Source organism: Stegostoma tigrinum, chromosome 2 (genome assembly GCF_030684315.1).
Source record: "Stegostoma tigrinum isolate sSteTig4 chromosome 2, sSteTig4.hap1, whole genome shotgun sequence".
In the NCBI taxonomy this organism is placed as follows: Eukaryota; Metazoa; Chordata; class Chondrichthyes; order Orectolobiformes; family Stegostomatidae; genus Stegostoma; species Stegostoma tigrinum.
Window position 1 is genome coordinate 21,401,811 of NC_081355.1, and position 27,795 is coordinate 21,429,605.

At 39.8% G+C, this 27,795-nt stretch overlaps 1 protein-coding gene across 2 annotated transcripts in view; it reads right to left on the bottom strand.

Moving 5' to 3' along the window:
- LOC125466725 (cystathionine gamma-lyase-like) overlaps positions 1 to 26,771 on the bottom strand; it is a 67,806-nt gene extending 41,035 nt beyond the window's left edge. For both annotated transcript variants that reach the window (XM_048561662.2, XM_048561653.2), the window contains exons 1-5: positions 26,502 to 26,771; positions 11,422 to 11,503; positions 7,563 to 7,658; positions 6,787 to 6,896; positions 64 to 195 (exon numbers count right to left, since the gene is read on the bottom strand). In XM_048561662.2, the coding sequence (XP_048417619.1) occupies positions 64 to 195; positions 6,787 to 6,896; positions 7,563 to 7,658; positions 11,422 to 11,503; positions 26,502 to 26,678 (597 nt within the window). In that variant the 5' untranslated portion in view covers positions 26,679 to 26,771. The remainder of the gene's footprint in view (positions 1 to 63; positions 196 to 6,786; positions 6,897 to 7,562; positions 7,659 to 11,421; positions 11,504 to 26,501) is intronic.
- Positions 26,772 to 27,795: the final 1,024 nt, after the last annotated feature.

Genomic DNA, 27,795 nt, shown 5'->3' on the forward strand with positions numbered 1-27,795 from the left:
TATTTGATTCTGATATGTTAATTCAATTGATCAACGTGGGCAGGTGTGGACCACCACTGTTACCTGGAAATACGATGTCATGAAGGTGTTATCCACAACCAGAATGATGTCTCCATGTTTGTGTGCAGTTTCTGCACAAGCTTTGATGTCAATAACTTTCATCATCGGATTAGTAGGAGTCTCAATCCAAACAAGCTGTGAAAAGAACCATAAACAGGTTGGTGACAGAGATTCACTCATAGGAACACTCTCAGGGAAGTGAAAATAAAGTAGCACAGGCTGTTGTTTTCTAAAAGGTCATGGCTGTGAAAGTGGACATTGCACCATATTTAGTTCTGTACATGACAGTCTTGAACATGTTTGGTTTGGGATGAAGATGGTTGGTTGGGATTGGGGGTAGGGTATGCAGTTGCCTGATTGATTAGCTACTGTGGTTATCATTATCAGGTTTAGTCTTGTATTTCTGTATTTTGCTGCCAGAAGGAGATTTGCCTGTTTTTCTATATTGGTGACAGCAAATAAACTAAGCTCCTACGACTATTCCTCTATCCTAATGCTCTTAAATGCCAAATGAAAACTCTTGATATAGTGCAATAAAGTAAAGAACTACAGATGCCGGTGAACTGAAACAAAAGCAGAAATTGCAATCGAAATTCAATGAGTCTAGAAGCATCAGTCAGGAGAAAGCAAAATTAACAATTTTGAATCAGGTGCAGACTCTGCTTTCTCCCCAGGGATGCTGCCAGACCTACTGAGTTTCTACTGCAATTGCTGTCTCAATATAGGACATCTTGTCCACCCATACACTGTGCATATTTCCGAACAATCAGGCAAACCTTCTCCAATGTGGTTCTTTCTGGTACATTTGGAAACTATAAATGACTAAGTTGCAAAATTGTTTTAGAAAGTCAAATTAGGGTAGGAGTTTCATGGTGAATGGTAGGGCCTTAAGGAGTGTAGTGGAACAGATGGACCTTGGAGTTCAGGTGTATGGTTCTGCGAAAGTGGAGTCACAGCAAGACGGAGTAGTGAAAAAGGCTTTTGGCACATTGGCTTTCATCAGTCAGAGCATTGTACATAGAAGTTGGGAAGCTATTTTGCAATTGTACAGGACTTTGGTGAAGCTGCACTTGGAGTATTGTGTTCAGTTTTGGTCATCTTGCTGTAAAAAGGATGTTATTACACTGGAAAGAGTGCACAAGAAATTTACAAAGATGTTGCCAGCATTCAAGGTACTGAATTAGAGGGACAGAGTGGACACGCTAAGACTTTTTTTCTTTAGAACATAGAAGAATGAGGGGGTATTGCATAGAAGTGTATAAGATCATCGAGAGGCATGGACAAGGTGAATGCACTCAGTGTTTTTCTTCAGTTTGAGGAATCAAGGACTAGAGAGCATGAGTTTTAGGTAAGATGGGAAAGAATACATTGGAATGTGAGGGGCAGCTTTTTTACATAGAGGGTGATATGAGGCGGGTATATTAACAACATTTAAAAGGCATTTGGATGAATATAAGGATAGGAAAGTTTTAGAAGGCTATGGGCTAAATGCAGGGAAATGGAGTGAGCATGAATGGACATCTGGTTGGCATGGTCCGATTTGACTGAAGGTCCTAACTCTGTGCTGTGTGACTTTGTGATCTATGACTCCCTGAATAGCCTTTGAGAAATTACTACAGGAGTATTAGTCAAGGAAAAATGGAGAATACATTTTGAACAAGCCTCAGTGAATTCCATGCAACTTTCCTTATTCCATCACCCTAACCCTGATTCTGATTTTTAAATAGTATACAAAACATTGTCAATTTTCCTCTACTGTCTCAAAGCAACTACTAGAATAAATTAGTAATGTTTCTTCTGAAGGTAATATGCCTCTCTCTTGCAATTTCCAGCATCTTCCAGCCTTATCCCAGTGTTACCGCTTAATAGGGATTTTTTTTAGCTTTTGACCAATAGCTTTCACAACCTATCAAATCCCAACTCTGAGCAACTTTACTAACCTCCAGGAGTATACTTATCAAGACTCTAAGACTGATACTCTCCAGTTAGCATGCATATCAGGCTTCTTAGTTTAGTTATCATTAGTGCACATCTCACAGAAACAGCCCTGGGTCACACACAATCCCTTAAACCACGCCAGGAAACTCTCTAACCTCAAATTCTGAAAAACAAAATTTCAAGACAACACCCCTCTCATTCATGATTCCAAACAGGAAAGTCCATCCCAATGCTACAAACCTCAGGTTACTTACCATGGTATTGTCAGATCTGAGTTACCCATCCCAGCTCTGGTAAGTTCAGTACTATCCTCTCGTACTATTAGAGGATACACTTGTGCTGCTGGGCTCCTATATCTCATGTTCTTACTCCAGTGTCTTTAATTTCCAGATGTATGTTCCCAATAACATATGTCTTGCTGACCCATCATGCTGTGTAACCAAAGGCATTTTGATATTTTGGAAATTTCCATTGGACTCTAAAGCATTTTTAATATGCCTTCTGTTTTTGCCTGTGAAAACGTATGTTAACAGTTGTAATGTGGAACCGTGTGCAGAGGTCAATGCCAGTAAGAACATGAAGTAGAATTGAGAAGAATTCTGATCAAAGATATCATTGCTAGGGCTTGCACTGAACTTCTTAGAAATAATTACAATTTTAACTGAACAGGAATATAGTCGCACAGACAGGTCAGGTCATTTACCTGAGGCAGCAGTTTACCAGCAGACACTTTGTCTGCACAACCTTTCTAGATAATGGCCTCTCTGGACCTGAGTGCATAATTTTCCTACAGGTAGCCTCCCCAAAATACAAATTGATGGTGTGCATCTGGATAGAGATCCTGCTAAGAGCAGCTAACTGCCATGTCTTGCATAGTCATAGTGGGGTGGATAAGGCACCGAACCCTAATTAGATGACCTGACTTAAGGCAATATTTAAAGGCTAAGGAACCATGGTCAGAACATGGCAGTCCATAATCACATTATAGTTGTAGTGAAGGAAGAATGATGTGGTCAGCCATGGGAAGAACTGCAGAGATTTCACCAGTGGAGTACCTGCCTGATTACGAGCTCCTGTACATGGGATCTCATGAAGCAACCGGTGTTATAAGCATATGCTATTATTTAAAAAGGTTAATAAAGAGCTTCCACTCAGAAAATCGGAAATTTTATCCAAAGTTTGCTTCATATTGTATATCTAGCATATGGGCTTTGAACATTAACAGGGCTCTCATTACCCTCTAAAGGCTTTTATGGATTTTTTGTGACCATAAGAGCATCCCAGACAGTAAAGAAATGGCGAAACACTTTGGGTGCATCTGACAGAATACATAGCAGGGAATGGCCTCTAAAACATTGATGGGTACAGATAGTTATGAAATCTGTCCACAAGGCTGTATAGTGGACAAAGAGGAGCTCCCTGTTGGCGAGTCTTAGGAACAGCAGTTTGGGTTATGATAGCAGCAAGGCAGGAGGTATGAGACGAAGGCAATAAAATTTTAGTCAGGAGCTTACATAAGGAGATAATTGGAGAAAAATTGCAAGTGCAGGGTGGAATAGTATGTGTGGTGGTGGCATTCTCAAAATCCAGGGGTGACAACAGCAAATAGGATTAGAACCATTTTCCATCGATAACATCCAAGAGTCAGGCATGGTGCCCTGAGGAGCCAGTCACGAAAAGGAAGCCCTGATAAGGTGTGGGAGAGTTTATATTTTTTAAAATGCGAATAAAAATATAGTGAAACCACTAATGTAATTATTTATCTTGCTTGCTTTTGATTTGAGTTCTATCTTGGTTTTAAGATGAATGTTGAAAAAATTGTTAATGCGAAGAAAGCCTCCAATGACAATATCTCGGTATAAGTTGTAATTAATTTTTTTATTCACTGAATTCATAATTCATTAAAGGAGTTCATATTTCAAGGGTGCATGTAAATATGGAAATGTGGGCGAGTTGCCTTTTTATAGCGCTCTTCATTTTGCATTTCTTTGCAGGCAGGTCATCATGTAGTTTACATTTCTTTTTAGCATACAGCTACATCAGAGCAAAGTCATGGGTTGCCATGCCCTGTTGCTTGCGTTGCTTTACAGCACAGCGGCAGATCGTCACAGTTTAGAGAATGAAATAAGGATAAACAAAGTTAAGATTACTTCTTCAGAAGCTGCTGAAAATGATGCTTGTACAAATACGTCCTTTGTTGCAGAACAGGCCTGTGAATACCTTCAAAGTGGTTTTGCCCTCTTGGGTTTCTCATACATGTCTTGAAGCTAGTTAACAACTTACAGCAGAGATCTGCAAAAACCGTGGACTGGTACGGGTGTACCTGCTGATAGAGGAGCATCATCTAGGCAACAGTTACAAGGACGTACTAGGGTTTGTTGAGCACTTTGATATTCTAAAGAATCGTCCTTTTAAATATTAAAACATTGGAATAGAAAATTAGGGTCATGGGTCATATTATTACCAATGCTCAAAATCTGTAGCACAGATGGACAGGATCTTTGACAGCTGTGGATTTGTCTGGGTAAGCTCGGAAAGAGGGTATTTTTGTTTTCCCATTTGATCAAAATGAAAATGCTGCACCTACCTGTAGGTCATTTGGAATGAGGAAGAACATAATTATATGATCATGGCTACCTGGAAAGTAGAGTTCCCCAATTGTGTGGCACATAGAGGAAAGGAGAATATTGTGTCTCCCACAGAGTGCCCATTCATTGCCATCCTTCACTCATACTCTTCCATTATTTAATCTCCCTGGCTTTAACACTGGATATCCTTCTATCCCTCAATTATGCTTGCTCTTTGCTATCCTCAAGGAGCACTGACTTTTTATCAAGTTAAACTTCCAAGTTCTTAGACTTCTCTGAATGTCAAAATGATGACTCTATGTGGCACTAAGTCATAATTCCAGTTGCTTTGTTTCATTGTTCAATTTTTTATATTTGAAAGTGATAATAGTCATCAACCTTTCCCCTACTGCTGCAGCTATCAGCTGACCCTGTGCTTAGCTTTTCTCAACTTCAGTTCCAGTCTAGTTCCTATGCACCTGGAGGCTGAAGTACATCTATCCATAGCTGGATCTTATGGTGATCTCCAAATGTGCCAAATGATCTTGTGTACCTCCTGTAGCTTCACCCCTGTAGAATGTCCTTTATCAGTGCATTCTACAATATTTTACACTGACTCCAGGACTTCACATGCCTCTTCCACCAGGCTTCAAAACTGGAAAAACATTAGCTGTCATGCTGACATCTCTGTCCTAAGCCTACTGTAATGTTTCAACAAAGCCCAGCGCAAACTAAACAAATAGTTCTTCAGTTTCTGCTTAGGCACCTTACAGCCTTCAGGACTTAACATTGAGCTCAAAAACTTCAGTCCATAAACTCTGTCGTCTGTTCTGATTCTGTCCTAAATTCCATTTTTGTTATGGGCACCTTTCTCATCTGTTACACTTAGTCATCCGATTTTTTTTAAAGTCCCTTCATGACCCTACACTTTCCTATATCTAATCTTCTCCAGAACTATAATACTTCTGACCTCCTGACATCTATACATCCCAGTTCTGGGGAGGATCATCGGACCTGAAACGTTAACTCTGATTTTTTTTCTTCACTGATGCTGCCAACCCTGCTGAGGCTTTTCAGTTCTGTTTTTCTTTCTGAACATTTCCAGTTTTAACCCCTCCACGTATGGTTGCCAACATTCCAAGGCCTGAAATTAGCTCCCTAATGCTTTTTTTTTTGCCTTACACCATATTCTGTAAAACCTTTCTCGTAACAACCTTTTGGGCATCAGCCCCAAAATCATCTGATGTCACTTGTTGTCAGATAATTCTGAGAAACACCTTAATATTTTGCACGACTAAGGGTATTGTAAACATACAAGTTCCAGTCATTGTATAGATCATACCTCAAATGGTGCATCAAGTTTCGGCCAATCAGCATTAGAAAGCATTACCAAAGTCAGCAGGATTAATTATGTCACAAAGAAAGTCTGTTACAATTTATTAGACACTATCAGGGACAAGGAGCTCTAGTTGCAAGGATGAATTAAAACTTGTCTTGTAAGATAACTGCCTTCATACGGTCTGAATCACAGGTTGGATCAACATTACTGGCTGTCCCTACTTTCCAAGTAATTTGTCGTGCCACATTGAAAAACAGTTAAAGAGATATCAGTGATTGCCCAGGCTAGGTAAGGATGGCTGATTTCCTTCTCTGAGCTGAAATTGATGCACCAGTTGTGTTTCTTTTCAAATTTCAGTCTGACACATTCACTTTTATTGAAACCAATCTTTCATTTCTATCTTGAGAGATCAAATTCTCAAATTGTAATGGTACAATTTGAAACTCAGTTCACGGATGCGCTTAAGCCTTTTAAGTACTAGAACATGATCACCACGCTTCTCATACTTTAGCAAGTGACATTGTGCAGAATTACAAAGGCTCAATTTTCAAATAGGCAGCTACAGTTCAAAGTTCAATGAACTAGTTATCAGAGGGAATAACTTGAAGATCATTATCAATTGAGTGAAGTTCTTTATTTATAAGAATTAATATCAAATAGAATGCTCTCCAATGATGATAAGAATATACTCCATAATTTGTCTTTGATAAATGTAGAAGCATTTCAAAAAGAATCATTTAAAAATAATATGGAAAAAGGGCAGGAGAAATGAGAATAAGTAGGTAAGTCTGAACATCAAGTACAAGATAATTATTTATGCTGTAATATTTTTAAAAAAGCATGGATTGGTGTTAGGAGGCATAGCTTGCTGCATATTCTTACTTTTGTGTTTGGTTTGATTGCTGCATTCAGGCTCTTCATTGATGTGCAGTCAACAAATAACGTTTCCACACCCATTTCTGATGCAACTCTGCAGAAATATTGGTTTGCACCTGAAATACAGAACGTTTCCAATAACATTGTACTTTATACCTATTAAAAGTTTTAAAGTTGATGAATAGCCTGTCATAAACCCCACAGTATAGCATTCCAACTATTAATGTGACAGGTGTTCTCCCAGGCACCCAATGACAATCACACACATTTCTAGAACTGATATATTGAGTCAATGTCCAAATGTTTTTTTTACTATTTAAAAAACAACTAATAAATTGTCATATCCATCTGCCTCTGTTTCGAAACTAAATCACAAATGTATAAATAGACTTGTCATCACAATATTTTAAATTAACACTTGGGAGTCAGATACTCAATTGGCTGCTTTGCAATGCAGAGCATTTCCACAGTTCAGGTTCAATTCCCGTACAAGCTGAGATCATCATGAGTTCCTACGTTCTCAACCTCTCCCCTTGCCTGAGGCATGACCCTCAGGTTAAAGCCACCACCAGTTGTATCTCTTTCATGAGAGCAACCTTATGGCAACTTTACCTTTTACAAAACAACCCACCACTGGTGTCCTTGGTATCTCTCTCAGCAGGATTAAGAAGGAGGTTAATGGATACATTTCCTATTTAAACTGCCTGCCCAACTGGTTTCTCCCAGATAAAGGAGCAGAAATCCCTTTCTGTTCTATTAACCTCAGCCAATGTAAAAACTACCTCCATGAACGCCTTTCATGCAAATGATATTATCGCCAGACTTCAAAAGATGTACAATGGTCATCATAGCCGCAGAGCCAGATGCAAATGATAAACCTGTAGGAAGAAATAGCAATCAGTGAGTTGCACAATAGAATGAAATTCAAGATTGGACAATCCAATATGATCACATAGGATAAGAGCACAGAAGTTGCCCATTTGACCCAACCAGTTCATACTGGTATCAGAGATAATGGGAATTGCAGATGCTGGAGAATCCAAGATAATATAGTGTGAAGCTGGATAAACACAACAGGCCAAGCAGCATCTCAGGAGCACAGAAACTGACATTTCATCAGAGAGGGGGATGGGGTGAGGGTTCTGGAATAAATAGGGAGAGAGGGGGATGCGGACCGAAGATGAAGAGAAAAGAAGATAGGTGGAGAGAGTATAGGTGGGGAGGTAGGGAGGGGATAGATCAGTCCAGGGAAGACGGACAGGTTAAGGAGGCGGGATGAGGTTAGTAGGTAGGAAATGGAGGTGCGGCTTGGGGTGGGAGGAAGGGATGGGTGAGAGGAAGAACAGGTTAGGGAGGCAGAGACAGGCTGGGCTGGTTTTGGGATGCAGTGCGGGGAGGGGATGAGCTGGGCTGGTTGTGTGATGCAGTGGGGGGAGGGGACGAACTGGGCTGGTTTTGGGATGCGGTGGGGGAAGGGGAGATTTTGAAGCTGGTGAAGTCCACATCGATACCATTGGGCTGCAGGGTTCCCAAGCGGTGCTAATTGCCCTCCTTTAATATTTCCTGTTTTGAATCTCTCATTGGAATTCTCTATTCCCTTCTCCCCCTTTCCTTTGGCTAGCTAATCCTTAAATGCAACGTTCCTCAGCCTCGTTTTTATTTTCAAGAAGCCACCCAGCCTGTCAATCTTTTCCTGATGCTTATGTCCAAGCCTTTCTGCTAGCAACTTATCAAAGATTCTCTCCATGCTCAGCACAGCCTCTGTTTTTCTTAATATAATAACCAAAGCTGCATGCATCATTCTATGTGTGGTCTAACCGAGATGTGAGGGAGATTTAATATAACTCCCCTGGCTTTTCATTCTATGATCCTATAAATAAAGCTCAGTGTATGTTTTTCATTGACTTTGCTAACCCTGTGTAACCCCATTGTCCAACTGATAATACTGCAGTATTTGTAGGGAGATCCCTTTATACTTCTACACTACTCAGAATTGCACTTTCCAATTAATAAGTGACCTTCCTATTCATCCTAGCAAAATGCTCACAGGTAAATGTGAGATATGCATCACCTGCCAATTGCTTGGCAATTAAGAAAATTTATTAAACACCGCCCTAAGAGAATCCCTCTCGACCTCACATACCACCCCACCAACCTCCAGATACAACGCATCATCCTCCGACACTTCCGCCATCTACAATCCGACCCCACCACCCAACATATTTTTCCATCCCCACCCTAGTCTGCCTTCCGGAGAGACCACTCTCTCCGTGACTCCCTTGTCCTCCCCATACTCCCCTCCAACCCCACCACACCAGGCACCTTCCTCTGCAACCGCAGGAAGTGCTACACTTGCCCCTACACCTCCTTCCCCACCCCCATCCCAGGCCCCATGATGACTTTCCATATTAAGCAGATGTTCACCTGCACATCTGCCAATGTAGTATACTGTATCCACTGTACCCGGTGTGGCTTCCTCTACATTGGGGAAACCAAGCGGTGGCTTGGGGACCGCTTTGCAGAACAGCTCCGCTCAGTTCGCAATGAACAACTGCACCTCCCAGTTGCGAACCATTTTAACTCCCCGTCCCCTTGCTTAGACAACATGTCCATCATGGGCCACCTGAAGGTTGCAGGAACAGCAACTCATATTCTGCTTGGGAACCCTGCAGCACAATGATATCAATGTGGACTTCACAAGCTTTAAAATCTCCCCCTCCCCCACTGCATCCCAAAACCAGCCCAGCTCGTCGCTGCCTCCCTAACCTGTTCTTCCTCTCAGCTATCACCTCCTCCCACCTCAAGCCACACCTCCATTTACCACCTACTAACCTCATCCCGCCTCCTTGACCTGTCCGTCCTACCCAGACTGACCTATCCCCTACCCACCTCCCCACCTATACTCCCTTCTACACCTATCTTCTCCTCTATCCATCTTCGGTCCGCCTCCCCCTCTCTCCCTATTTGTTCCAGAACCCTCTCCCCATCCCCCTCTCTGATGAAGGGTCTAGGCCCAAAAGATCAGCTTTTGTGCTCCTGAGATGCTGCTTGGCCTGCTGTGTTCATCCAGCTTCACACTTTGTTATCAAGAAAATTTATTAGCTCCCTTTTTTAATTTGTTGCTCTTTTTTTCTTGATATTGACAATCACCATTCCAAATTTGGTGCCATTCTCAAATTTGGAAATTGTATCTTTGATTCCAAAAACTACCCTGTAAATTTAAATTGTGATTGTCAGCAATCCCAGTGGTGATTTCAGGAACACTAATTCCCAGATGCCATTTCTCTGAATGATTATCCTTCACTTTGACTCCTTGCTTCTCTATTGGAGACAGTTAATAATCAATTCTGACATTGTTCATTGACTCCTTATTCTCTGATATCATTCGATAGTCAATTCTCAGACATCTTATCAAAGGCTTTTTGAAAATCCAGATAAATTACATGTACATTGCATATGCATTACCATTATCTACTCTATTGCATCCTGAAAGTCAAAAAGGCTAGTCAAGCATGATTTTTCCTGTGAAATCCATGATTTTATTTTTGTTTCTACACATTCCTCTGTTCACTCCTTCAGTAGGGATTCCAAATTTTGTCTGATAAATGTAATGCCGAGCTAACTGGCCGATAATTCAGTGTTCCGTGTCCCTTATTCAAAATAGCACTTACATTAGTACCTGTCAGTTTTATGTCACAATGCCTTTTTGTCATGAATTATTAAATACGTGTGGTAATGCCTCTGATATCTCTATCTAAGGTTATTTTGAAGCTTGCGGATGCAATTCACCCAGAATGGACTTCATCCCCTAGCTTCATTAATTTTTATTTTCAATACATCCCTTTTTGTTAATTTTAAATGTATTTACCTCATTTAATCACTCAACATCATATCCCTCTGCTCTATCTACCTGATATTCTAAAGCTAAATAATAATTTAAAATTTTTGCCATTGCTTTATTGTGGCCTGTAGCATTATTCTAGCTATCTCTTTAATGATCCCATTCCCTACTACGGTCTTTCTTTTTAAAAAATTAATGTATCCATGTGGTAATTTATTTCCATAGCCCCTCTTTGTCTTCCTAATTTCTTTTATTACTTTCTCAGATTCAATCCGAGAGAATCAGTAGAATCAGATACAATAGCATTGTTTGACAGGCACCTTGGCAGATACATGGTAATAAAATGTGAGGCTGGATGAACACAGCAGGCCAAGCAGCATCTCAGGAGCACAATACATGACTAGGCAGGGAATAAGGGGCACAATGATGCAAAGGGTTTCTAACTTAGAAGAGTGTCGTGTTGCAGCAGTCTTGATGAGCTGAAGGGCCTCTTCTTTGTACATCATTCTGGTGGATAATAAGTGCATACACTCTAAACTGTTTCCCAACCTAACACCTAGTACATTTCGCCTCTGCGCATGCACATTATGGGTGGAATTTTGAAACATGGAGAGGATTTTATGGCATTCTAAATATTGCGTGCTATCATGTCTAATTTCATCCCCACACAATATTTGATTCCACAAAAACAGACATGCACAATTTAACAAAACCTGGGATATAGCTCTGCCTTGAGATGAAATAAACACTTGTACTGTTGCCCCTTCAAAAATCAATAACATACAGACTCTGTGACCTACTGTATTTTGCTCCATCAATTGCTGCCACTGCTTTCTCTAAACAATTCTGTGTAAGGTTTGCACTGCAGCAGTAATTAAAGCCCTGTAAAGAAATCCAGGAAAGAGACATTAGAAGTACAATAGATCCACAAAGAAATCTTTACAGATGAAGCAACATAATCCCTGAGCATATGCTGTTACAAAGGAGCAAAAGGACCACTAGAGATTCCTCAATTGCCTATACAACTTAGATTGTAAAGTAGCACATACAACCATTGTTCACTGTTATGTATGTGCAGATGGAGAACCATTTGCTTTTTTGCAGGAAGCAACAGACTTTTCTCACTTTCATTTGCAGCAGGTAACTTGTGACTAACAATTTGCTGCCGTTTATTGATGCCACCCTAAGGAGAGATATGAGAGTTAACACCTGCAGAACCTACTGCCTCTTCTCTCCCAGAAGAAAATGTTTTGCTTCTATCAAGTAGTATTCAGGGTGCTGGATTACTAAACGTATGTGTTTTGCCTGTGGCACTTAATTTAGTAACTTCTTTTAAATGTTATAAATAGTATAAATAAACTGGTGCTATCTATTAAAGAAGATGTCTTCAATTAGCGAGACAACAGTTTAACTTAGTTATTAATTCAGGAATTGCCAATCTTACTGTAAACCATCATTCCTCTTATTAACATCAACATTCATATTAGCAGTCACAACTGTAGCATTCTCTGCTCCCAGAGATTATCTTACCAAATGTTCCCTTTCGCTGAATCAAAATCCTGGAATTCCCTCCGTAATGACATTGTGAGTCTATCTACACCACATAGACTACAGGGGTTCAATAAGACAGGTCACCACCAACTTCTCAGGGGCAACTAGAGACAGGCAATAAATGTTAGCCCAGCCAGGGATGACCCTATCTCAACAGTGAATTAAAAATGTCCTTCCCCCTATCGGTCAAAAATCACAGTTTTATTCTCTAGTATATGTATTCTAGTAACTCTCTTCAAATCATGTGGTCATTGATAGATGAAATTGATGAAGTAAAAATTGTTGACAGACACCTCGCAAATTTTATCTCTCACCAAAGTCACATCCTTAACAAAGGTTTGAAATAGGAAGCACTACACCAAGGGAGGGAGAACAAAAGACTAACCAATTTCCATCAAGAGTGAAGTGCACAGAAACTGATAAACTTCGAAGTTTATCATTTGAGGACACAGTGACTTATTTGTGCAAAAATCACAAAACCTACTGATACTCTCTTCATTGTTAACAGGCCTCTCCATAATAATGAAGGAAATAAAGTTTAGACAAATTATTTGAACTGAATACTTTATAAGTACAATAAAAGTAATAATTTCAATACATGTATTTCAATTACATATTTATTTTCCTAGAGGAAAGGTGAGAAGGAAGTGTTTTTTACACTTTATTAATTTCAGAAATTAAACCTATTTTTATAAGAAAATGTTTTAAAATTCAAAGAAAATGTATATTTCTTATTCTGTGGAAAATCTGCGTAAGGCAATTTTAGTTAGTGATTGAAACATCTAGATAGATCATATCACTGTTAAGATCAAAACAAATGGCAATACAATGGAAATGTTTGTGACCATGTTCTTGCACTGGAGTTCATCGCATGAGCCTGAGAGTCTGTGCACCGCATTTCTTGATGGAGATGGGAAATAAATCAAAACTTTCTGATTGTGCTTAATATCTAAGCAAGACTGTTTTATGCAATAATCGAGTAACTATGTAGGTGAAGTCATCTAATAATTATATAACTACATAACACTTGCATAACCACACAGTAGGTGTGGGCTATATAAGTATGCTTTGTTGGAATGAAAACGTCCATTTTAGAGAGTCTTATTTTCACAATTTTTTTATTTTCCAACTGATTATGTAAAATTTGAAATATATTCATCTTTTTGTATTGGGAGAGACCCCCTTCACCCCATCCCCTCACCCACAATGTGACCTCTGGGTTGTTCCTTACTTTGATACTGTCTAAATCTAGCACTGGACAGGGACAACCTAAGCTACACAAGGTTACACAGTAATAATTCCATTTGCATGACCAACACTTCATCACCAGACCTCCATCACTTTCCTTAATGTCCAGCTTCTGAATGAACCCATCAGAGTTGCCCTCTCAGGATATACAACAGATTACATAGCAGCCTGCAGTATCAAGATTTATATTGAAGTGAAGATTAAGATAATTTTCCTTCATGTTAAATTTATGTATTTGTACTTCAGCTATGATAATAACATACCCTTATCAGTTCATAATTTCTCAAATATATTTTATTGGCTCATGATATTTTCCATTGTTACAACCTCACAGTCAATCTCATTATGAGAAACATGAAGTGGGCCATGACTCTTAATATCAGCTACTATGACAGGTTACAACAAGCAGTCAATGATTACTAGATGTCAATGATGTCTAGATGCAACTCTATCACCAGAGCTGGAGACAGTCTGTTTAGTGTGATGTTATCCCCTTGCCTTCGATGGTGATGGGAAATCCTGTGCAGGCACGTTGACTTCACAGCTCCAGCCTACTGGGGTCTGCTGCACTGGTGCAGGGGCCGTCACCCTCACTCCCACTTGCTGGAGTTGTTGGAGTCAGCAATGAAGGTGATGAAGAGACACAATTTAACTGATGAGTACTCTGAGGAGACCAGATGGCATGAGCTTCTCCTCTTTATCTGTGTGCCTGACATGTGCCTCCTGGAGAAGAAGGGGTGGTTGATGTTAGCTCCAAGGACCTCATTCCCCCTTGCATCTTGCCAATGTACTGGGTAGCTGATGTGCTGACATCTTCTCCGTGCACAGCTTCCAGTGACTGAGCATGTCAATCCTGCCTGACTGAGGCCGACCCTACCCTGATCCCCACCTTTAAAATTCTTGGCTATATTCCATTACTGCAAAGTCAGAATGTCTGCTGTTTCTGGTCACATTCAGTCAAACTTAGTTTCAGCTTTCTTACATTTGTTTCATTCACCACCGCAAGTCAAACCTTACTAACCTTTGTCTTTGTATCAGCACTGATTTGATCAATCAAATTCGTAACAAGTCTCAACATGTAACCACATCTGTAGACCTCATATATGCTCCAATCTGACACCTTCATGAATTTCACTGTTTCACAGTCCCCTACTCCCTAATCTTTTCTGGTTACACCACAACTTGTTTTTACACTTACTTCAAATTTCTTAATTCTGAACCTACCCTTATTTTTTCCAAGTAACTGCAAAATTCACTGCAAAAACATTGGACTTATAACACTGGAGGAGTTTTATCACCTAGCTTTTCATAATGTCTTAATCATTCACTTAATTTTCCCTGAACTATTGTAATATTTTTGGTACAAAAACAGAAATTGATGGAGAAACTCAGGAGCACTGGCAGCTTCTGTGGAGAGAAAGCCGAATTAACATTTCAAGTGCAGTGACCCTTCTTGCAGACTGATAATAGCTGAGAAAAGGTGGTATCTACGCTGAAGACTAGAGGTTGGGTGGAAAGGAATTAAGCGGATAGGTGGAGACAGAGCCCAGAGAGATAAAGGGATAGTTGACAGTAAGCCAGGGAAGGAGAAAAGCTGATAATGGGGCCAATCAGTAGGTGTAAATGGGTTGGCTATGCTGAAAGCAGCCCATGTCATGATAGGGCCTGAGGTGTGGAAGTGGGCAAAGTGGGTGTTCAGTTGCTGAAATGATTGAACCCTGAAGGTTGTACGGCCTCCAGGGAAAATGAGGTGCTGTTCTTCCAGCTTGCACTGAGCCTTACTGGGGCACTGCACAAGTTAGAGATGTTGGTCAGGGAACACGGTGGTGTGTTGTGGTGGCCAATAACAGGAAGCTCTGCATCATTTTTACACACAGAACATAAGTGTTCTGCAAAGCCGTCACCCAGTCCCTGTGCTTTGATTCTCCAATATAGAGGAGACCACATTGTGAGCAGCGAATGTACTAGTGATAATGGGAACTGCAGATGCTGGAGAATCCAAGATAACAAAGTGTAGTAGACTGGATTGTGTGGAGTGCAGGCAAATTGCTGGAAGGTGTGTTTGGAACCTTGAATGGTGAGGAGGCAGGAGGTGAACAAGCAAGTGTTCCACCTTCTGTGATTGCATGGGAAGGTGTTGTGGGGGTGGGGAGGCACCGGGAGTAGGAGAGGAGCGGACCAAAGTGTCCTACAGGGACCGTTCCCTGTGAAAGGGAATCAAGGGCAATATTTGTCTTGTGACGTCATCCTGCTGTACATTATGCACCTCCTGTTTCATACAGCCTAATTACAGCCTTTCATTGTTAGGAACACACAGGTAGACACTTCACCTCAGTAACACACCTGCTCCAGCACACTGGGCTTCTGTTTACCTTGACAGTGGTGACTCCAATTTTTATTGCACTCGAACTCTCCCTGGGGTTATTGTTTAGATGTCATGTATATGTTTTTAGCAGACACGGATTACAGCATAAATAATGTTGGGTACCCCATCATTATTGTCCCCAACAATCACACTTTCTTTATTGAAACATCAGTCTCAATCTGGGTAACCTTTGATCCCATTCTTTCGTTTGCTGGAGATTTCAGCTCCGATCCCATAGGAATACTGGGAATATCATCTATTCTCCATAGCCCCTTTTGAATTCCCTTTCCTAACTAGCTTTCAGGCCATCCCTTGGCTTGTTCTACCCAGAACAGATCAGGCTTCCAATGGCAATAAGCATTAAAGGAAAACTGACATTTTGGGCCTAGGTCCTTCCTCAGAAAAAAATTAGGCCCGAAACATGAGCTTTCCTGCTCCTCTGATGCTGCTTGGCCTGCTGTGTTCATCCAGCTCTACACCTTGTTATCTCAGATTCTCCAGCATCTGCAGTTCCTCCTATCTCTGACCATTAACATAAGTTATCTGTCTTCAAGTCCTGGATTTTTGGAGATGCAGCTAGGTAGTAACAGTAACCAGGATATCATCTCCCACAGGATACCATTACTTGCTAGTTTCTGTGACCCAAACTAATCAAACATCCTGGTGTCCATCCACTCTACTTCTGAGCATAACTATCATTGTCCATGTCCATTGCTACAATGTGGGAAAACACAAAACAAAAAATAATAAACATTGCTCTGAAAGCCAACAATGTCATCCAGAGTTCATGGTTATAACAATCCGAATAGTAGCTAGCCATTTTTTTCTAGAAATTTCCCACATTCTGCAGCTAGGATGGCATTCCTATACTTTTTCCTGAGTAAAATGGATTTTACTCTTTTTTTTAAAGTTTAAAACACTACGCTCTAACTTCTACACAGATTTTAAATAAAGATGCAGCCATTTCAAATCACACCACCAAAATCGTAGTCTAATTGTGGGGTCCCAGTCCATTTAACTCTTTAACTCACCCTTACTTTCCTTCTTCTGCCAGACTTTTCCAATAGATTTCTTTAAATAAGCCTGTTCTCAACTAAATAAATTCACAGGCATTCCCAATCCTGTAGCACCAGTCTAAATTTATTTCCTGATCCATACACTGTTTCTTCCAACCGCGCTTCGTGGTGTCTAATGTTGACGGTGATGATTGTTGTGTGTGAGAGTAAGAGATCCCTTTTACACTTCACTGCCCACTCTTTTCAGCTTTTGTAGTGCTTTTTGTTAAGTTATTCCCTTTTTCCTTATGGATTGCTAACGTTACCTCTTGGAGCTTTTAGGTGCTCCCTACAAAGCCATCATTCCCAGGTCATTGCATTTCCCAAATGTGCTTGGCATTTTCTTTCTGCAAACAAGGAGCAGGAATAGGCCACTTGGCATTTTGAGCATGCTCAACAATTTACTAAGATAATAGCTAATCTACTTGTAACTGCAAATCCACATTCCTGACTATCTTAATAACCTTTCACCTCCTTGCTAATCAATAATCTATCCCTGCCTTAAAAGATTCAAGGACCCTGTTCCCGCTATCTTTTCAGGAAGAGAACTCTGAGAGATAAAATTTCAACTCATCTCTGTTTTAAATGGGTAACTCCTTACTTCAGTGACCTTCTAGTTCTTGATTCTCCTTTAACAGAAAACATCCGCTCCATATCCAACCTTATATGTTTCAACCAAGTCACCTGTTACTCTCATGAATAACAGATGCATGTCTAACCAGATAGGCCATCAGTTTTACTCTGCCTCTTGTGAAGCTTACGTAACACAATGATTCTGTTTTTTAACACACTGTATCAATATTGGATCTCACTTGTCCACCTGACATTATTTTTCAGACTGGTCAACCGTCTCTCTATCTAGACACTTCTTCTCCTAATTGTTCTGCATTTTTAAAATTCTGGCTTTGCAATCACTTTCTTAGCCTCCACCTCAATTCCTGCCTTAGCTTTGGTAATTCACACATTTATTTCTTCACTGTTGCTGGCACAGCATTAACCAAACTGCCTTGACCATGCAACATTCCTATGGTGTCATTGGCGCGCTGTTCAGCTTTATCCACCAAGTCATCCCCTTTGAAAATGACTATTCCCCACTTCTCCTTGAAATGGTATGTCTCCTTCCACTTCTCCATATTCTTTTCTGTCACTACTCTGTTTCATGGACCTTGTCTGGGGATAAGGTTCCTGTAAGACAATTGATTCTAAACCTTACTTTAAAATAGTGGCAAGCAACAAGAGTTTTGTTTCAATGTATGCAAAACAGTAATTTGGGACACTGTGCATTGCATGATAATATTTACAAGTTGCTTAGTAACCTATATGTTGGAGCTCTCCTGAGTAGTTAATTTGCTGACCAATTCATCTTCCACTATCTCCAGTGACTGACCAGGTCACTCATTCTCACCTTCTGCACTGAGCCTAGCCTGGGCTCTGAACTTTAAATTCTTGGCTGTGCTCCATTCCAGCAAAGCCAGAACATCTGCCACCTCTGACCACATTCAGTTAAGTTTAATTTTAGATTACTTGATTATCTTATAATCACTTCATTGTCCATCACAAGTCAAACATTACCGATCTTTCTCTTTGTCTCGATGCATATTTGATCAGTCCTGTTCGTAACAAGTCGAAACTTGTTATCACCCTTGCAGCTGTTGAAGGTTGTTCAGCCTGATGCCTTCTTGAATCTTATTGTATCACAGTCCACCCACTCCTCTTTGCAATCCTAGTACACCACAAATTCTTCTTACACAATACATTTATCTCATCATTTGTAAATCATTATGCACGTTCAGTCAAGTCAATGTCACGCATCCAGTCCAGTAAAAGGTAAATTTACACATGCTTTGGCTAGAGTTGTATTGTGGGACTAAAGGCATGCATTTACTCTTCTGGCATAACCTCCCACTTGCATTATTGATGGCGCCCTGCACATTGTGTTGAAGGTGCAACACTGGCATTTACTTTTGTAAATTAAGTAATTTGATCTGTTTCTTACCCTGAACCTAGGTTACATAAATGACCCATTGTTGTTCACCTCTGCCACATCTGCGATGGGTGGGCTTTGTGACACCAACTTCAGGAAGGAGTACCTCTTGCTACTCCCGGACTGTCTGGATGAAGCTATGCAGGGAGACGTCGCTGAACCATGGGACCAGTCTCCTTTGGCAGTCAGACATTTCTTTAAATAACGTGATACTCAATCATTGGAGCACATGACGGGTGATGCACAAGACTCTCAGTTTCAAAGGGAGACACTTTAGTAGCCAACTGTAGATGCAGATCTGTCAGCTGATGATGGGTTTTACTAATGAAATGCTTTTCCTGCTGCTAGAACTGATGACTTTTATGTGGACACATAGAATTTAGAATTTTAATTGTAACCAAGTGGGAAACGACAGAAAGAGAGATAGTGGAAATTGCATACAGTTCCAAAATGACACCAGGAATGATACACATTATATTCTGTTGCTTGGGTACTAACCATGAGTGTCTTGTGGTAGAGGTGAAGTGCTGCCACCGATCATTCTTCCTGTGCCAAACTAAAAGGCTGTACAGTAGATTGTGGTGGAGGATGGACCAGGGCTAAGTGTCAGTGTCTTTGATTAAAAAGAAGTAGTTTATTGTTCAGTTTAGTTTATAGTTTAGAGTATACTTTACTTAGAGATTATATTAATGTTTTGGCATATTAATTATTACCAACAAAAGGTTGGTAAGACATACACACCCCCATCAGGAGACCGTGTCACATTAACTTCAAACTGCACATTACTCCACTCAGAGGCAGTATTTTATATCTGACTGGGTGGAGTTTCAGAACAGCTTATAGACCAGCTCTTTCAGAACCGTTGTACAACACTCCCCTTAAACTTTCTTTGCCCTTAGTTCACCCATTATACAATGTAAATCTCTATGTTACATTTACTACTGGTCTTTCCTCCCCAAGTCTCTGACTTCAGAAATTCAAGTGAATTTAGAAATTCTTCTGGAGTGGGTTAGTTTTGGATTTGGATGATCAGTGCACCTTTGGTTTGAGGATTGTTGACTTTGAGGATGATTTATGGCACTTGTCTCCACTGGAGGATCTGAAAACTGGAAGATAACCTTCATAGAGAAAGTCATCAATTGTTAGCATGGCTTTTGATCCATTACCCTGTTTGGAGGTATCATCCATCCCTTCATAGAAGGGAATTGTGCTGATGAAAGAAGCAATTTCTTCCTTTTACTGTGTGTTGGAGATACAATTTACTTCTCAATAACTTGGTCACATTGGATGTCTTCCATCATTCCTCATGGTCTTTTGCCTGGCACAGTAGAGTTCTTTCCCACTATTTCCATCAGTAGCATTGTCCGCTCTCATGCTATCACTGTTTTCAGCAAACTGTTGTGCTGTTTGGGAAAATTTAAGTAAAGAATCATCACAGCACTCAGATAGATGGTGTTGCTCTTGCCTGGTTATGTTACTTGATTCTTCTATAAAATTTTGCTTATGGTTGGCATCAGAATATTCTTTCATAGTAGCAGGAATGGAAATCATTTCTGCCAGCCCAGTAAAATCTCTGGTTTCCTTCATTCTGAGAGCATGAAACAAATTTCAAACTACAATATAACTGATGCCAGTAGGTCCACACATCTCTTTCAATTCAACCGTTAATATTGGAAGGCTTACAAAATGTCTCACTGGTTCTGCATCCTCAGTTCAATCAATTACATATTGTTTCTGATCAATTATTAGTCTATCTGTGACTTTTAGAATGTTGTCAGCAAGGCATATTATTAGGCATAAAATTGAGATGCATTGATTGTATACAAAATATATGATTCCAAAACTCCTTTGCACTTTATGTTGAAATTTTACTTGAGGTGTACCTTAAGTCTTAGGAGTTATTCTGCCTGCACCATGTAGCTTTATTTGTGTAGGTTATTCTTCAGCCACGGTATTAGATTGAATAGGACAGAGGCACGCACCCCTGTGTCAAGCTTAATTTGAGTTTCATGACCACTAACATAAATGCGTTCAGTCATATCTGATTCTGATCTCCCATTTCCCCAACGAATGTCTCTGATATTTCCACTAACAAAGACAACATGTATTCTAACAGAGGCATATTCAGGAATTCAGGTGTCTTTTCAAGCTGTGCTCATTCCACTGTACTGACTTTCTTGGTATGTATGCACCAGTAGCTCTCTTTCTTGGAAACACTTTTGCAAATGACATATTTCTGTTATAGCTGGACATTGCTTTCACTTGTTCTGTAGCACAGTCACTAGCTATTTTTACCTGATATTTTGTCTACTTTTTGAGTTGGCTTGACATATGTTCTTTAGAGTGTTTGTTCCTCATGAAGTTGATGGGCTATGTTGTTTCTCCTATCAGGATTTGGGCGTGATTCTTCTTCAGCTCTGCTTCCAACACAATTTGAATAGTTTTCTGCAATGTCAGATCCTCTTTGGACAGTAATATATCTAACAAAGACTGTTGTACAATTTCAACAATAATTCTGTTTCTTATGAACTTTGATTGTAAAGTTCAGTATTCATAGGTTTCAACTAATCCATGGATGCCATTCAGCCTATCGAGTCTGTACCAAACCTGCGAAGAGCGTCTCACCCAGATCCAGCCCCACATTTACCATGGCTAACCAACCTGCAAATCCCTAGATACTTTGATCAATCTGCCTAAACTGTACAGCTTTGAAATGTGGGAGGAAACCTGAGCACCCGGCAGAAACCCATGCAGATACAGGGAGAATGTTCAAACACCCACACAGACTATCACCCAACGCTGGAACTGAACTTGGGTCCTTGAAGCTATGAAGTTGAGCTACCATGCCACCATTCTTGAGATTGTCTATGGATTCTCCAGTAGGTCCGACTCCTCTTTTAAATTTTGCCCATTCCAGAATTCTATTTCTTTGAAAGTTAATGTAATTGTCAAAAAGGATTGCAATGTCACCAAAAATGCCTGTGTCTTCTTCTGTTTCTGGGCACTTTATATAATTATCATCTACAGGACCTACTGCATATATCAGTGTAATAAATTGCTCTGCTTCTGATGTGATATTTAACATTGCAGCAATTATATTTTATGTGTCCTAATAATTGTTGGCTCTATGTCATCCACACTTACATTTTGCTAGAACCAATTCTGATCTTGACTCTTGTAGGAAATGTGTTTTTTTATAGCTCTTCTTAATGTGCTGATTAAAATGTGACTACGAGGGCATTTTAAATCTGTCCTATTTCAATATTGCTTTAAAGCTGATGTTTTGGAAAATTGTCTTCTTATATTCAGAAACACTGGTTCAATTTAAGTTATTATGAATCTTTCTGGATCTCCAAAGCTATGTTTATTTGGCAGTATTAATAATGCTATATTACTGTGGAATTGTACCAAATTATTTGAATAAAGCTTTAAATCCTACTTAGAGATTGTTCTGTAGTGATATACTGCTTTGATATTTTAAATATTTTCTCTTCTAAAGTACTTGTATATCTAAAATTATGTTGAGTTTTTAAATTCTGTACTGCAGCAATATTATTCTAGTAATGCTTGTACATTACTGTATAATTCTTCTGGTGTGTTAGGAAACAAAATGGAGGGTTCCTGCCCTTTTTTTCAGGAAATTTCCCTCCATTTTGAAAAAGTAGAACGTCCATGCACTTTTCTCTTCTTCTTGGAATGATCCGTGTCTTATTTTCCTAAATAAATGACGTATTTGGACTCTTTCCATCATTAAAATATGTTCCAATTTTTAAATAGAATTTTTCTTGCTTCTAAAATGTTTTATTGGTCTAAATCTTCTTTGGTGGTAGACATGTGACATGATTAAATATTTCCAAATTATACTTTAAAGTAATGACCCCATTTAAACTTTCGTACTGTCTTTTGCCACCTGCTTGTGACTGTGGTAATGTGCTTTTAACTTGCAAATGTTCACATTTACTTTACCAGCCTCCCAGCCTGTGTTTTGCATAGTTAGTTAGTTATTCTACCCATAAGGATTTAACTTGTCACTGGAGCCCTCAATGTCCAGTAGCTCAATGGCCAAACCCTGACTAAAATCTGCTCCCTTCTGCCAAAGTGTGACTGTCTGTAGCACATACAGCTGTCTCTGGATGTTTCATCCCAGGTCTGGCTATGTTTTCTCTTCAGGGTTTAGTTACTAAGCTATTACCTTTGTAGGCCTGAGCTGACTGCTGTTTAAATGATTCCAGAAATTGACTGACTGACTGCACCTCTGTTAAAGTAATAATTCATTTTTCGGTACAATGTCTTCACCAATTCTCCTTCCTATGATAATTCAAAGGCTTGTTCAGTAGCCCGTAGTGGAGGATGGACAATAGGAAGCCCTAACAGGAGACGCTCCCGCCTTTCATAAAAATTGGATATGATATATACAGATTACATTAACTTGTGGGCATAATAACTATTAGTAACAAGATATCTAGACATAAAACATCGAGAGACTATGTCTCACTGCCACCAGCTCCAAACTGCTACTGTCTGAACTGCACTATGTTTCATCCAAAGGGTGTATTAGATATCAGACTGAACACATTTTTCATAGCTCATTCATTAACTCTTTCAGAATCATTTGCCTATACAACATGCTATTAATAAAATGCAGGGCCTATTAACTATTCATGCCATAATTAATACTCATGAAAGAAAATAGATAAATAGTATAATTCTCTGTGGTTCATCAGATACCTTTCAAATGACACTAAAGCTAAAAGCAGACAAAAAAGGAAAGGTTAGCTTTCATAATTAAATAAAACCTTCTGCATCCTAAGACTACACAGTGAAAGAGTCACATCAGCTTAAAGAGCAACCATTACAACTTAACTAGCTTTGGAAATGAAGCAGATTATTTTGCATATATCTTTTGTTTCTCTTCTTCTCCTTTAAGATAAGCAAAGTGTTTTGAGCAGTTTGAGGTGGATTCCTGCCAAACATTTTCAAGTTGGGAGCTTATCACCTCAAAGACAAGCTGTTCCTTTTCCACAGATGCAGAAATAAATTTAGTGAACAACATATAAATCAGCAACTTTAATTTAAATTATTTATTTTACATTTGTCTACTTCGGCACTTTACAATTCCAAATTGAAGCAAACAGGCTCAACAGCCGCATTTATGTGTTTCATGCAACTTCAAAACCTTGTTTCCTGTAATGGGTTGGGAATTCAAAGTGCCAAAATCTGTGATATTCACATTCCATAGCCCTAAGAGAACACAACTTCAACTAGTACACAACCAAACCATGAGTCATGCTCCCCGCAGAAGTACAAAGACATATAAATAAAACAAATAACAGTCTTATTCTTGCAAAATTAAAGATGACAAGGGGCTGGTTCAGAGAGAGTAGGAACTGCCGATGCTGGAAAATCTGAGACAACAAGGCATGGAGCTGGATGAACAAAGCAGGCCAAGCAGCATCAGAAGAGCAGGGCAGCTGACGTTTCGGGCATAGACTGAATTTTCTGAAGAAGGGTCTAGGCCCGAAATGTCAGCTTTCCTGCTCCTCTGATGCTGCTTGGCCTGCTGTGTTCATCCAGCTCTACACCTTGTTATCTCATATGACAAAGGGTTGACTACTTTCATCTTGCAGGAAAGAGAGCCTGTACATGTAGAAATGAATAGTCACAGAAAGCTGTCATAATAACACAAATATTGGGCCCAAGTTCTAGTAATCAATCCCTTGAAACATAAATGATTCTTATTCCTTCTCCATTGCAGTTTTCACTATTGCAATGGGCTCTTGAATATATCCCTTTTTCTCCTAGCTGTCCACTTCCCTGCACAATCTTAAAAGCATTTTCTCAGCATGAAATCTGACCGCCCAAATGACGGTTCAATTCTGAAGGGTTTTGTTTGAATTTATGAACTGTCCTTTCATTAGTTTTAGCACACTAACTTCCTGTTTTCGAAACATGCCTTCTGCCCCTGGCTTCTAGTCTCATGCACTTTCAGGTTGACACATTGCTACGACAGTAAAGCAACCATATGCTTTTTGCACAGTGTTATGTTATGTCTCACAGTCAGAATGTCAATACATATTTAAGATTCTTCTCACTGTATCATCACTTTCTCATAGTGTGTGACCTGAAGGTATAAAGTTCTCATACTCCACCTTGCTCCAGGATCACTTGAATCAGGCATGCTACAGGAAATATGTATTCTTTGGTAAACTGATACTTGTATACAATTCTTAGCTGTAATAAACATCAGTTGAATTTTTCAATAACATGACAGCCATGCCAAGTTTTCCATGTTACAAGGGATAATTTAAGCATTGCCTCATCAGATAAAATACTCTGCTGGAGACAAACTCACAATATAAACTCCAAATCTTGATCCACTTGGTTCGGTTGCTTGACTTTTTTGATTAATTAGATCGTCGTCTTTCTGAACACATAATAGGCACAGGTAAGACAAGTATGAAGGCCACTCACCCTCCCATACTTTATTCCATCTCATCCTGTTTTGGATATACTCTACTTTCTGCTTGAAGATCCATTTAACATGTTTAGGCCACATTAATGGACAATTTGCTAAGTTTTGATGTGGAGGGAGGGATGTCAGGGAGGGACTGCTCGGGGTGGGGGAATGGAAATACCCAGGGGTCACCCTGTTCGGAGTCTCACTGGACTCCTTCCTACATTGAGTGCCACCCTCTCCCAATTCACCCTCTCCACCAGGACATCCTCTCCCAAGCCTGGCAGATTCTCCTTCCATCCCCAATGACAGAGCATCGCACTCGCCTTGATTCTGCCTCTTGAACGTATCAACTGGGAGCTGCGTGCTTATAGTTCCAGCAGCAGACACACTCCTGGTGGCACTTCAGTGATAACAGAACTGCCAGCCAACTAGATTTGCCAGCACCTCCCTGAGGCGGGAATCTCTTCCAAGTGAGGGGCAGAAGCCTTCATCCAGCAAATGAATGGCTGGGGATTGTATATGTTTTGGATGACACAGCAGAAATGGGAATCTCTGCTACTTTTTAACTTCAGGGCTTGATGATCGTAGAGATTGTAAAAATTATCGGCACAAGGATATCAGCTTCAGCAAAGTCTACCATAAATACGTTAGCAATTGATCAAAAATCAATCCTACTGTCACCTATTCCCTTGCCCCTTCCCTTTGCAAACAGAACACAAACATGAGCAATAAGGAAATGTTGAGTCAAAACAGTAGGTGTGTACCTGTGCTTAATTTTAAATTAAATCCAACTTCAGTCACTTCAAAACACATGAATTACCATACCAACACCAACTGCAGCAGCTGAAAAATAAAGATACATCGGTTCCAGCACGTTATTCTGCCCAATTTTAAGTGTGTTTACATGATAAAACTTCACCTAATCTACACGGCAAGAGGGCAAAGTAGTTGAAAAGCAATCCATATCATATCCAAAGCAAAATACTTTAATTAATTTGTGAGCATGCATCCAATTCCTTTGAGCAATAAGCCACCTATAAAACAGTGCACACAGCAAATTTCTAGCATCTTAATAATGTCCTCATTTTTTCCAATAGTGCTTACTCGTAATCAAAAAAAAATCTAAAGAATAAGAGTCTATACAAGGCTTTGTGTCTTAACGCTTCATAGTTCAAGATCAGTACTCAAAACCTAAAGCTGTCTTGCCTAAAAATACTTACTGCGTGCTGGCCTGAGGTGCTCTGTTTCGAATTGTTAGACAGAGATATTGAAGGTACCATTGCCATTGAGGTCCACTGTTCAGGTTCCTGCGTGATGTGCAGCGCCTGGGTAGAAAATTGCTCAAAATGTGCCTGAAATCCACTCAACAGTTCACTTTCCTCATACCCTGCTGACATTTTCCTTTTTATTTTATTTCAGTCCAATAACTAACTGGAAATAAGCTCACAACCAATTATCGGCAGCTCAAGCTCAAAAGACACTACAAAGGACTTGCCACTGATTCAGCTAACCAGCAAAAGTTGGAGGCGTGGCTTCAGCCTCCAAGACATGCTAAACAGTCAATCTGTAACCTCTGCTCCACAGATACACGGTAATGCCCTATCTACTCCTCGCTGTGAATGAGAACACACAGTCTTCGATGCTAATAACATTTATTTCTCAGAAGTCACAATTTTTAAAGGGGCACAGCAATGTACACCAAAGCTATGTATAAGAAAGGAATTTTAAATAATTAAATCACAAGCAGCCAGATTTGAAGTCATCTGGTAGACAAATGGCATCCATGTTTATTAAACCAATACTTCTCATCGATGTTTTGTGTGATTTTAGATAATATTTATCATTAGGAAACAATTTCAAAGCAGTACCCTCTACAAGTAATCTGGGGCATACATGAACATACAAACATGAACAAGGATTAGGAACAGGCCATTTGACTCCTCTGAACCTGCTTAGTCAATTAATAAGACCACAACCGATCAGATTGTGATTCCAAATCCATAATTCAACCTAACTTTGATAATCCTTTTACTACATTGCATCTCAAAGAAATATATTTAGCCTCTGTCTTAAAAATATCCAAGGGCTTGGGATCCCCTTACTTTTGAGGCACTGTAGTCTATTGACAGGAGCTGATTTACTCCAACACAATCTGCAACCTATCATCTAGCATATCCCCAACTCTATCACTTCTGGTAAGCCAGAAGATCAACCCTAGTTCAATGAAGAGTGAGGAAGAGCATGTCAGGACCAGCACCAGGCAGATATAAAAATGAAGCATCAACCTGGTAAAGCAACAACACAGGATTATGTAATGTGTCAAACTTAATAAGCTGCAAATGACAGACAGAGCTAAGTGAATCCCCATCCAATAGATTAGATCTAAGATCTGCAGACCTGTCACATCCAGTCTTGAATGGTGGTGGAGAATTAAACAACTCACCAGAGGAGGTTGCAAAAATATACCCATCTTCAAGAAAAAGGGGAGCCCAGAGCAAAAAATTAGGCTGAAGT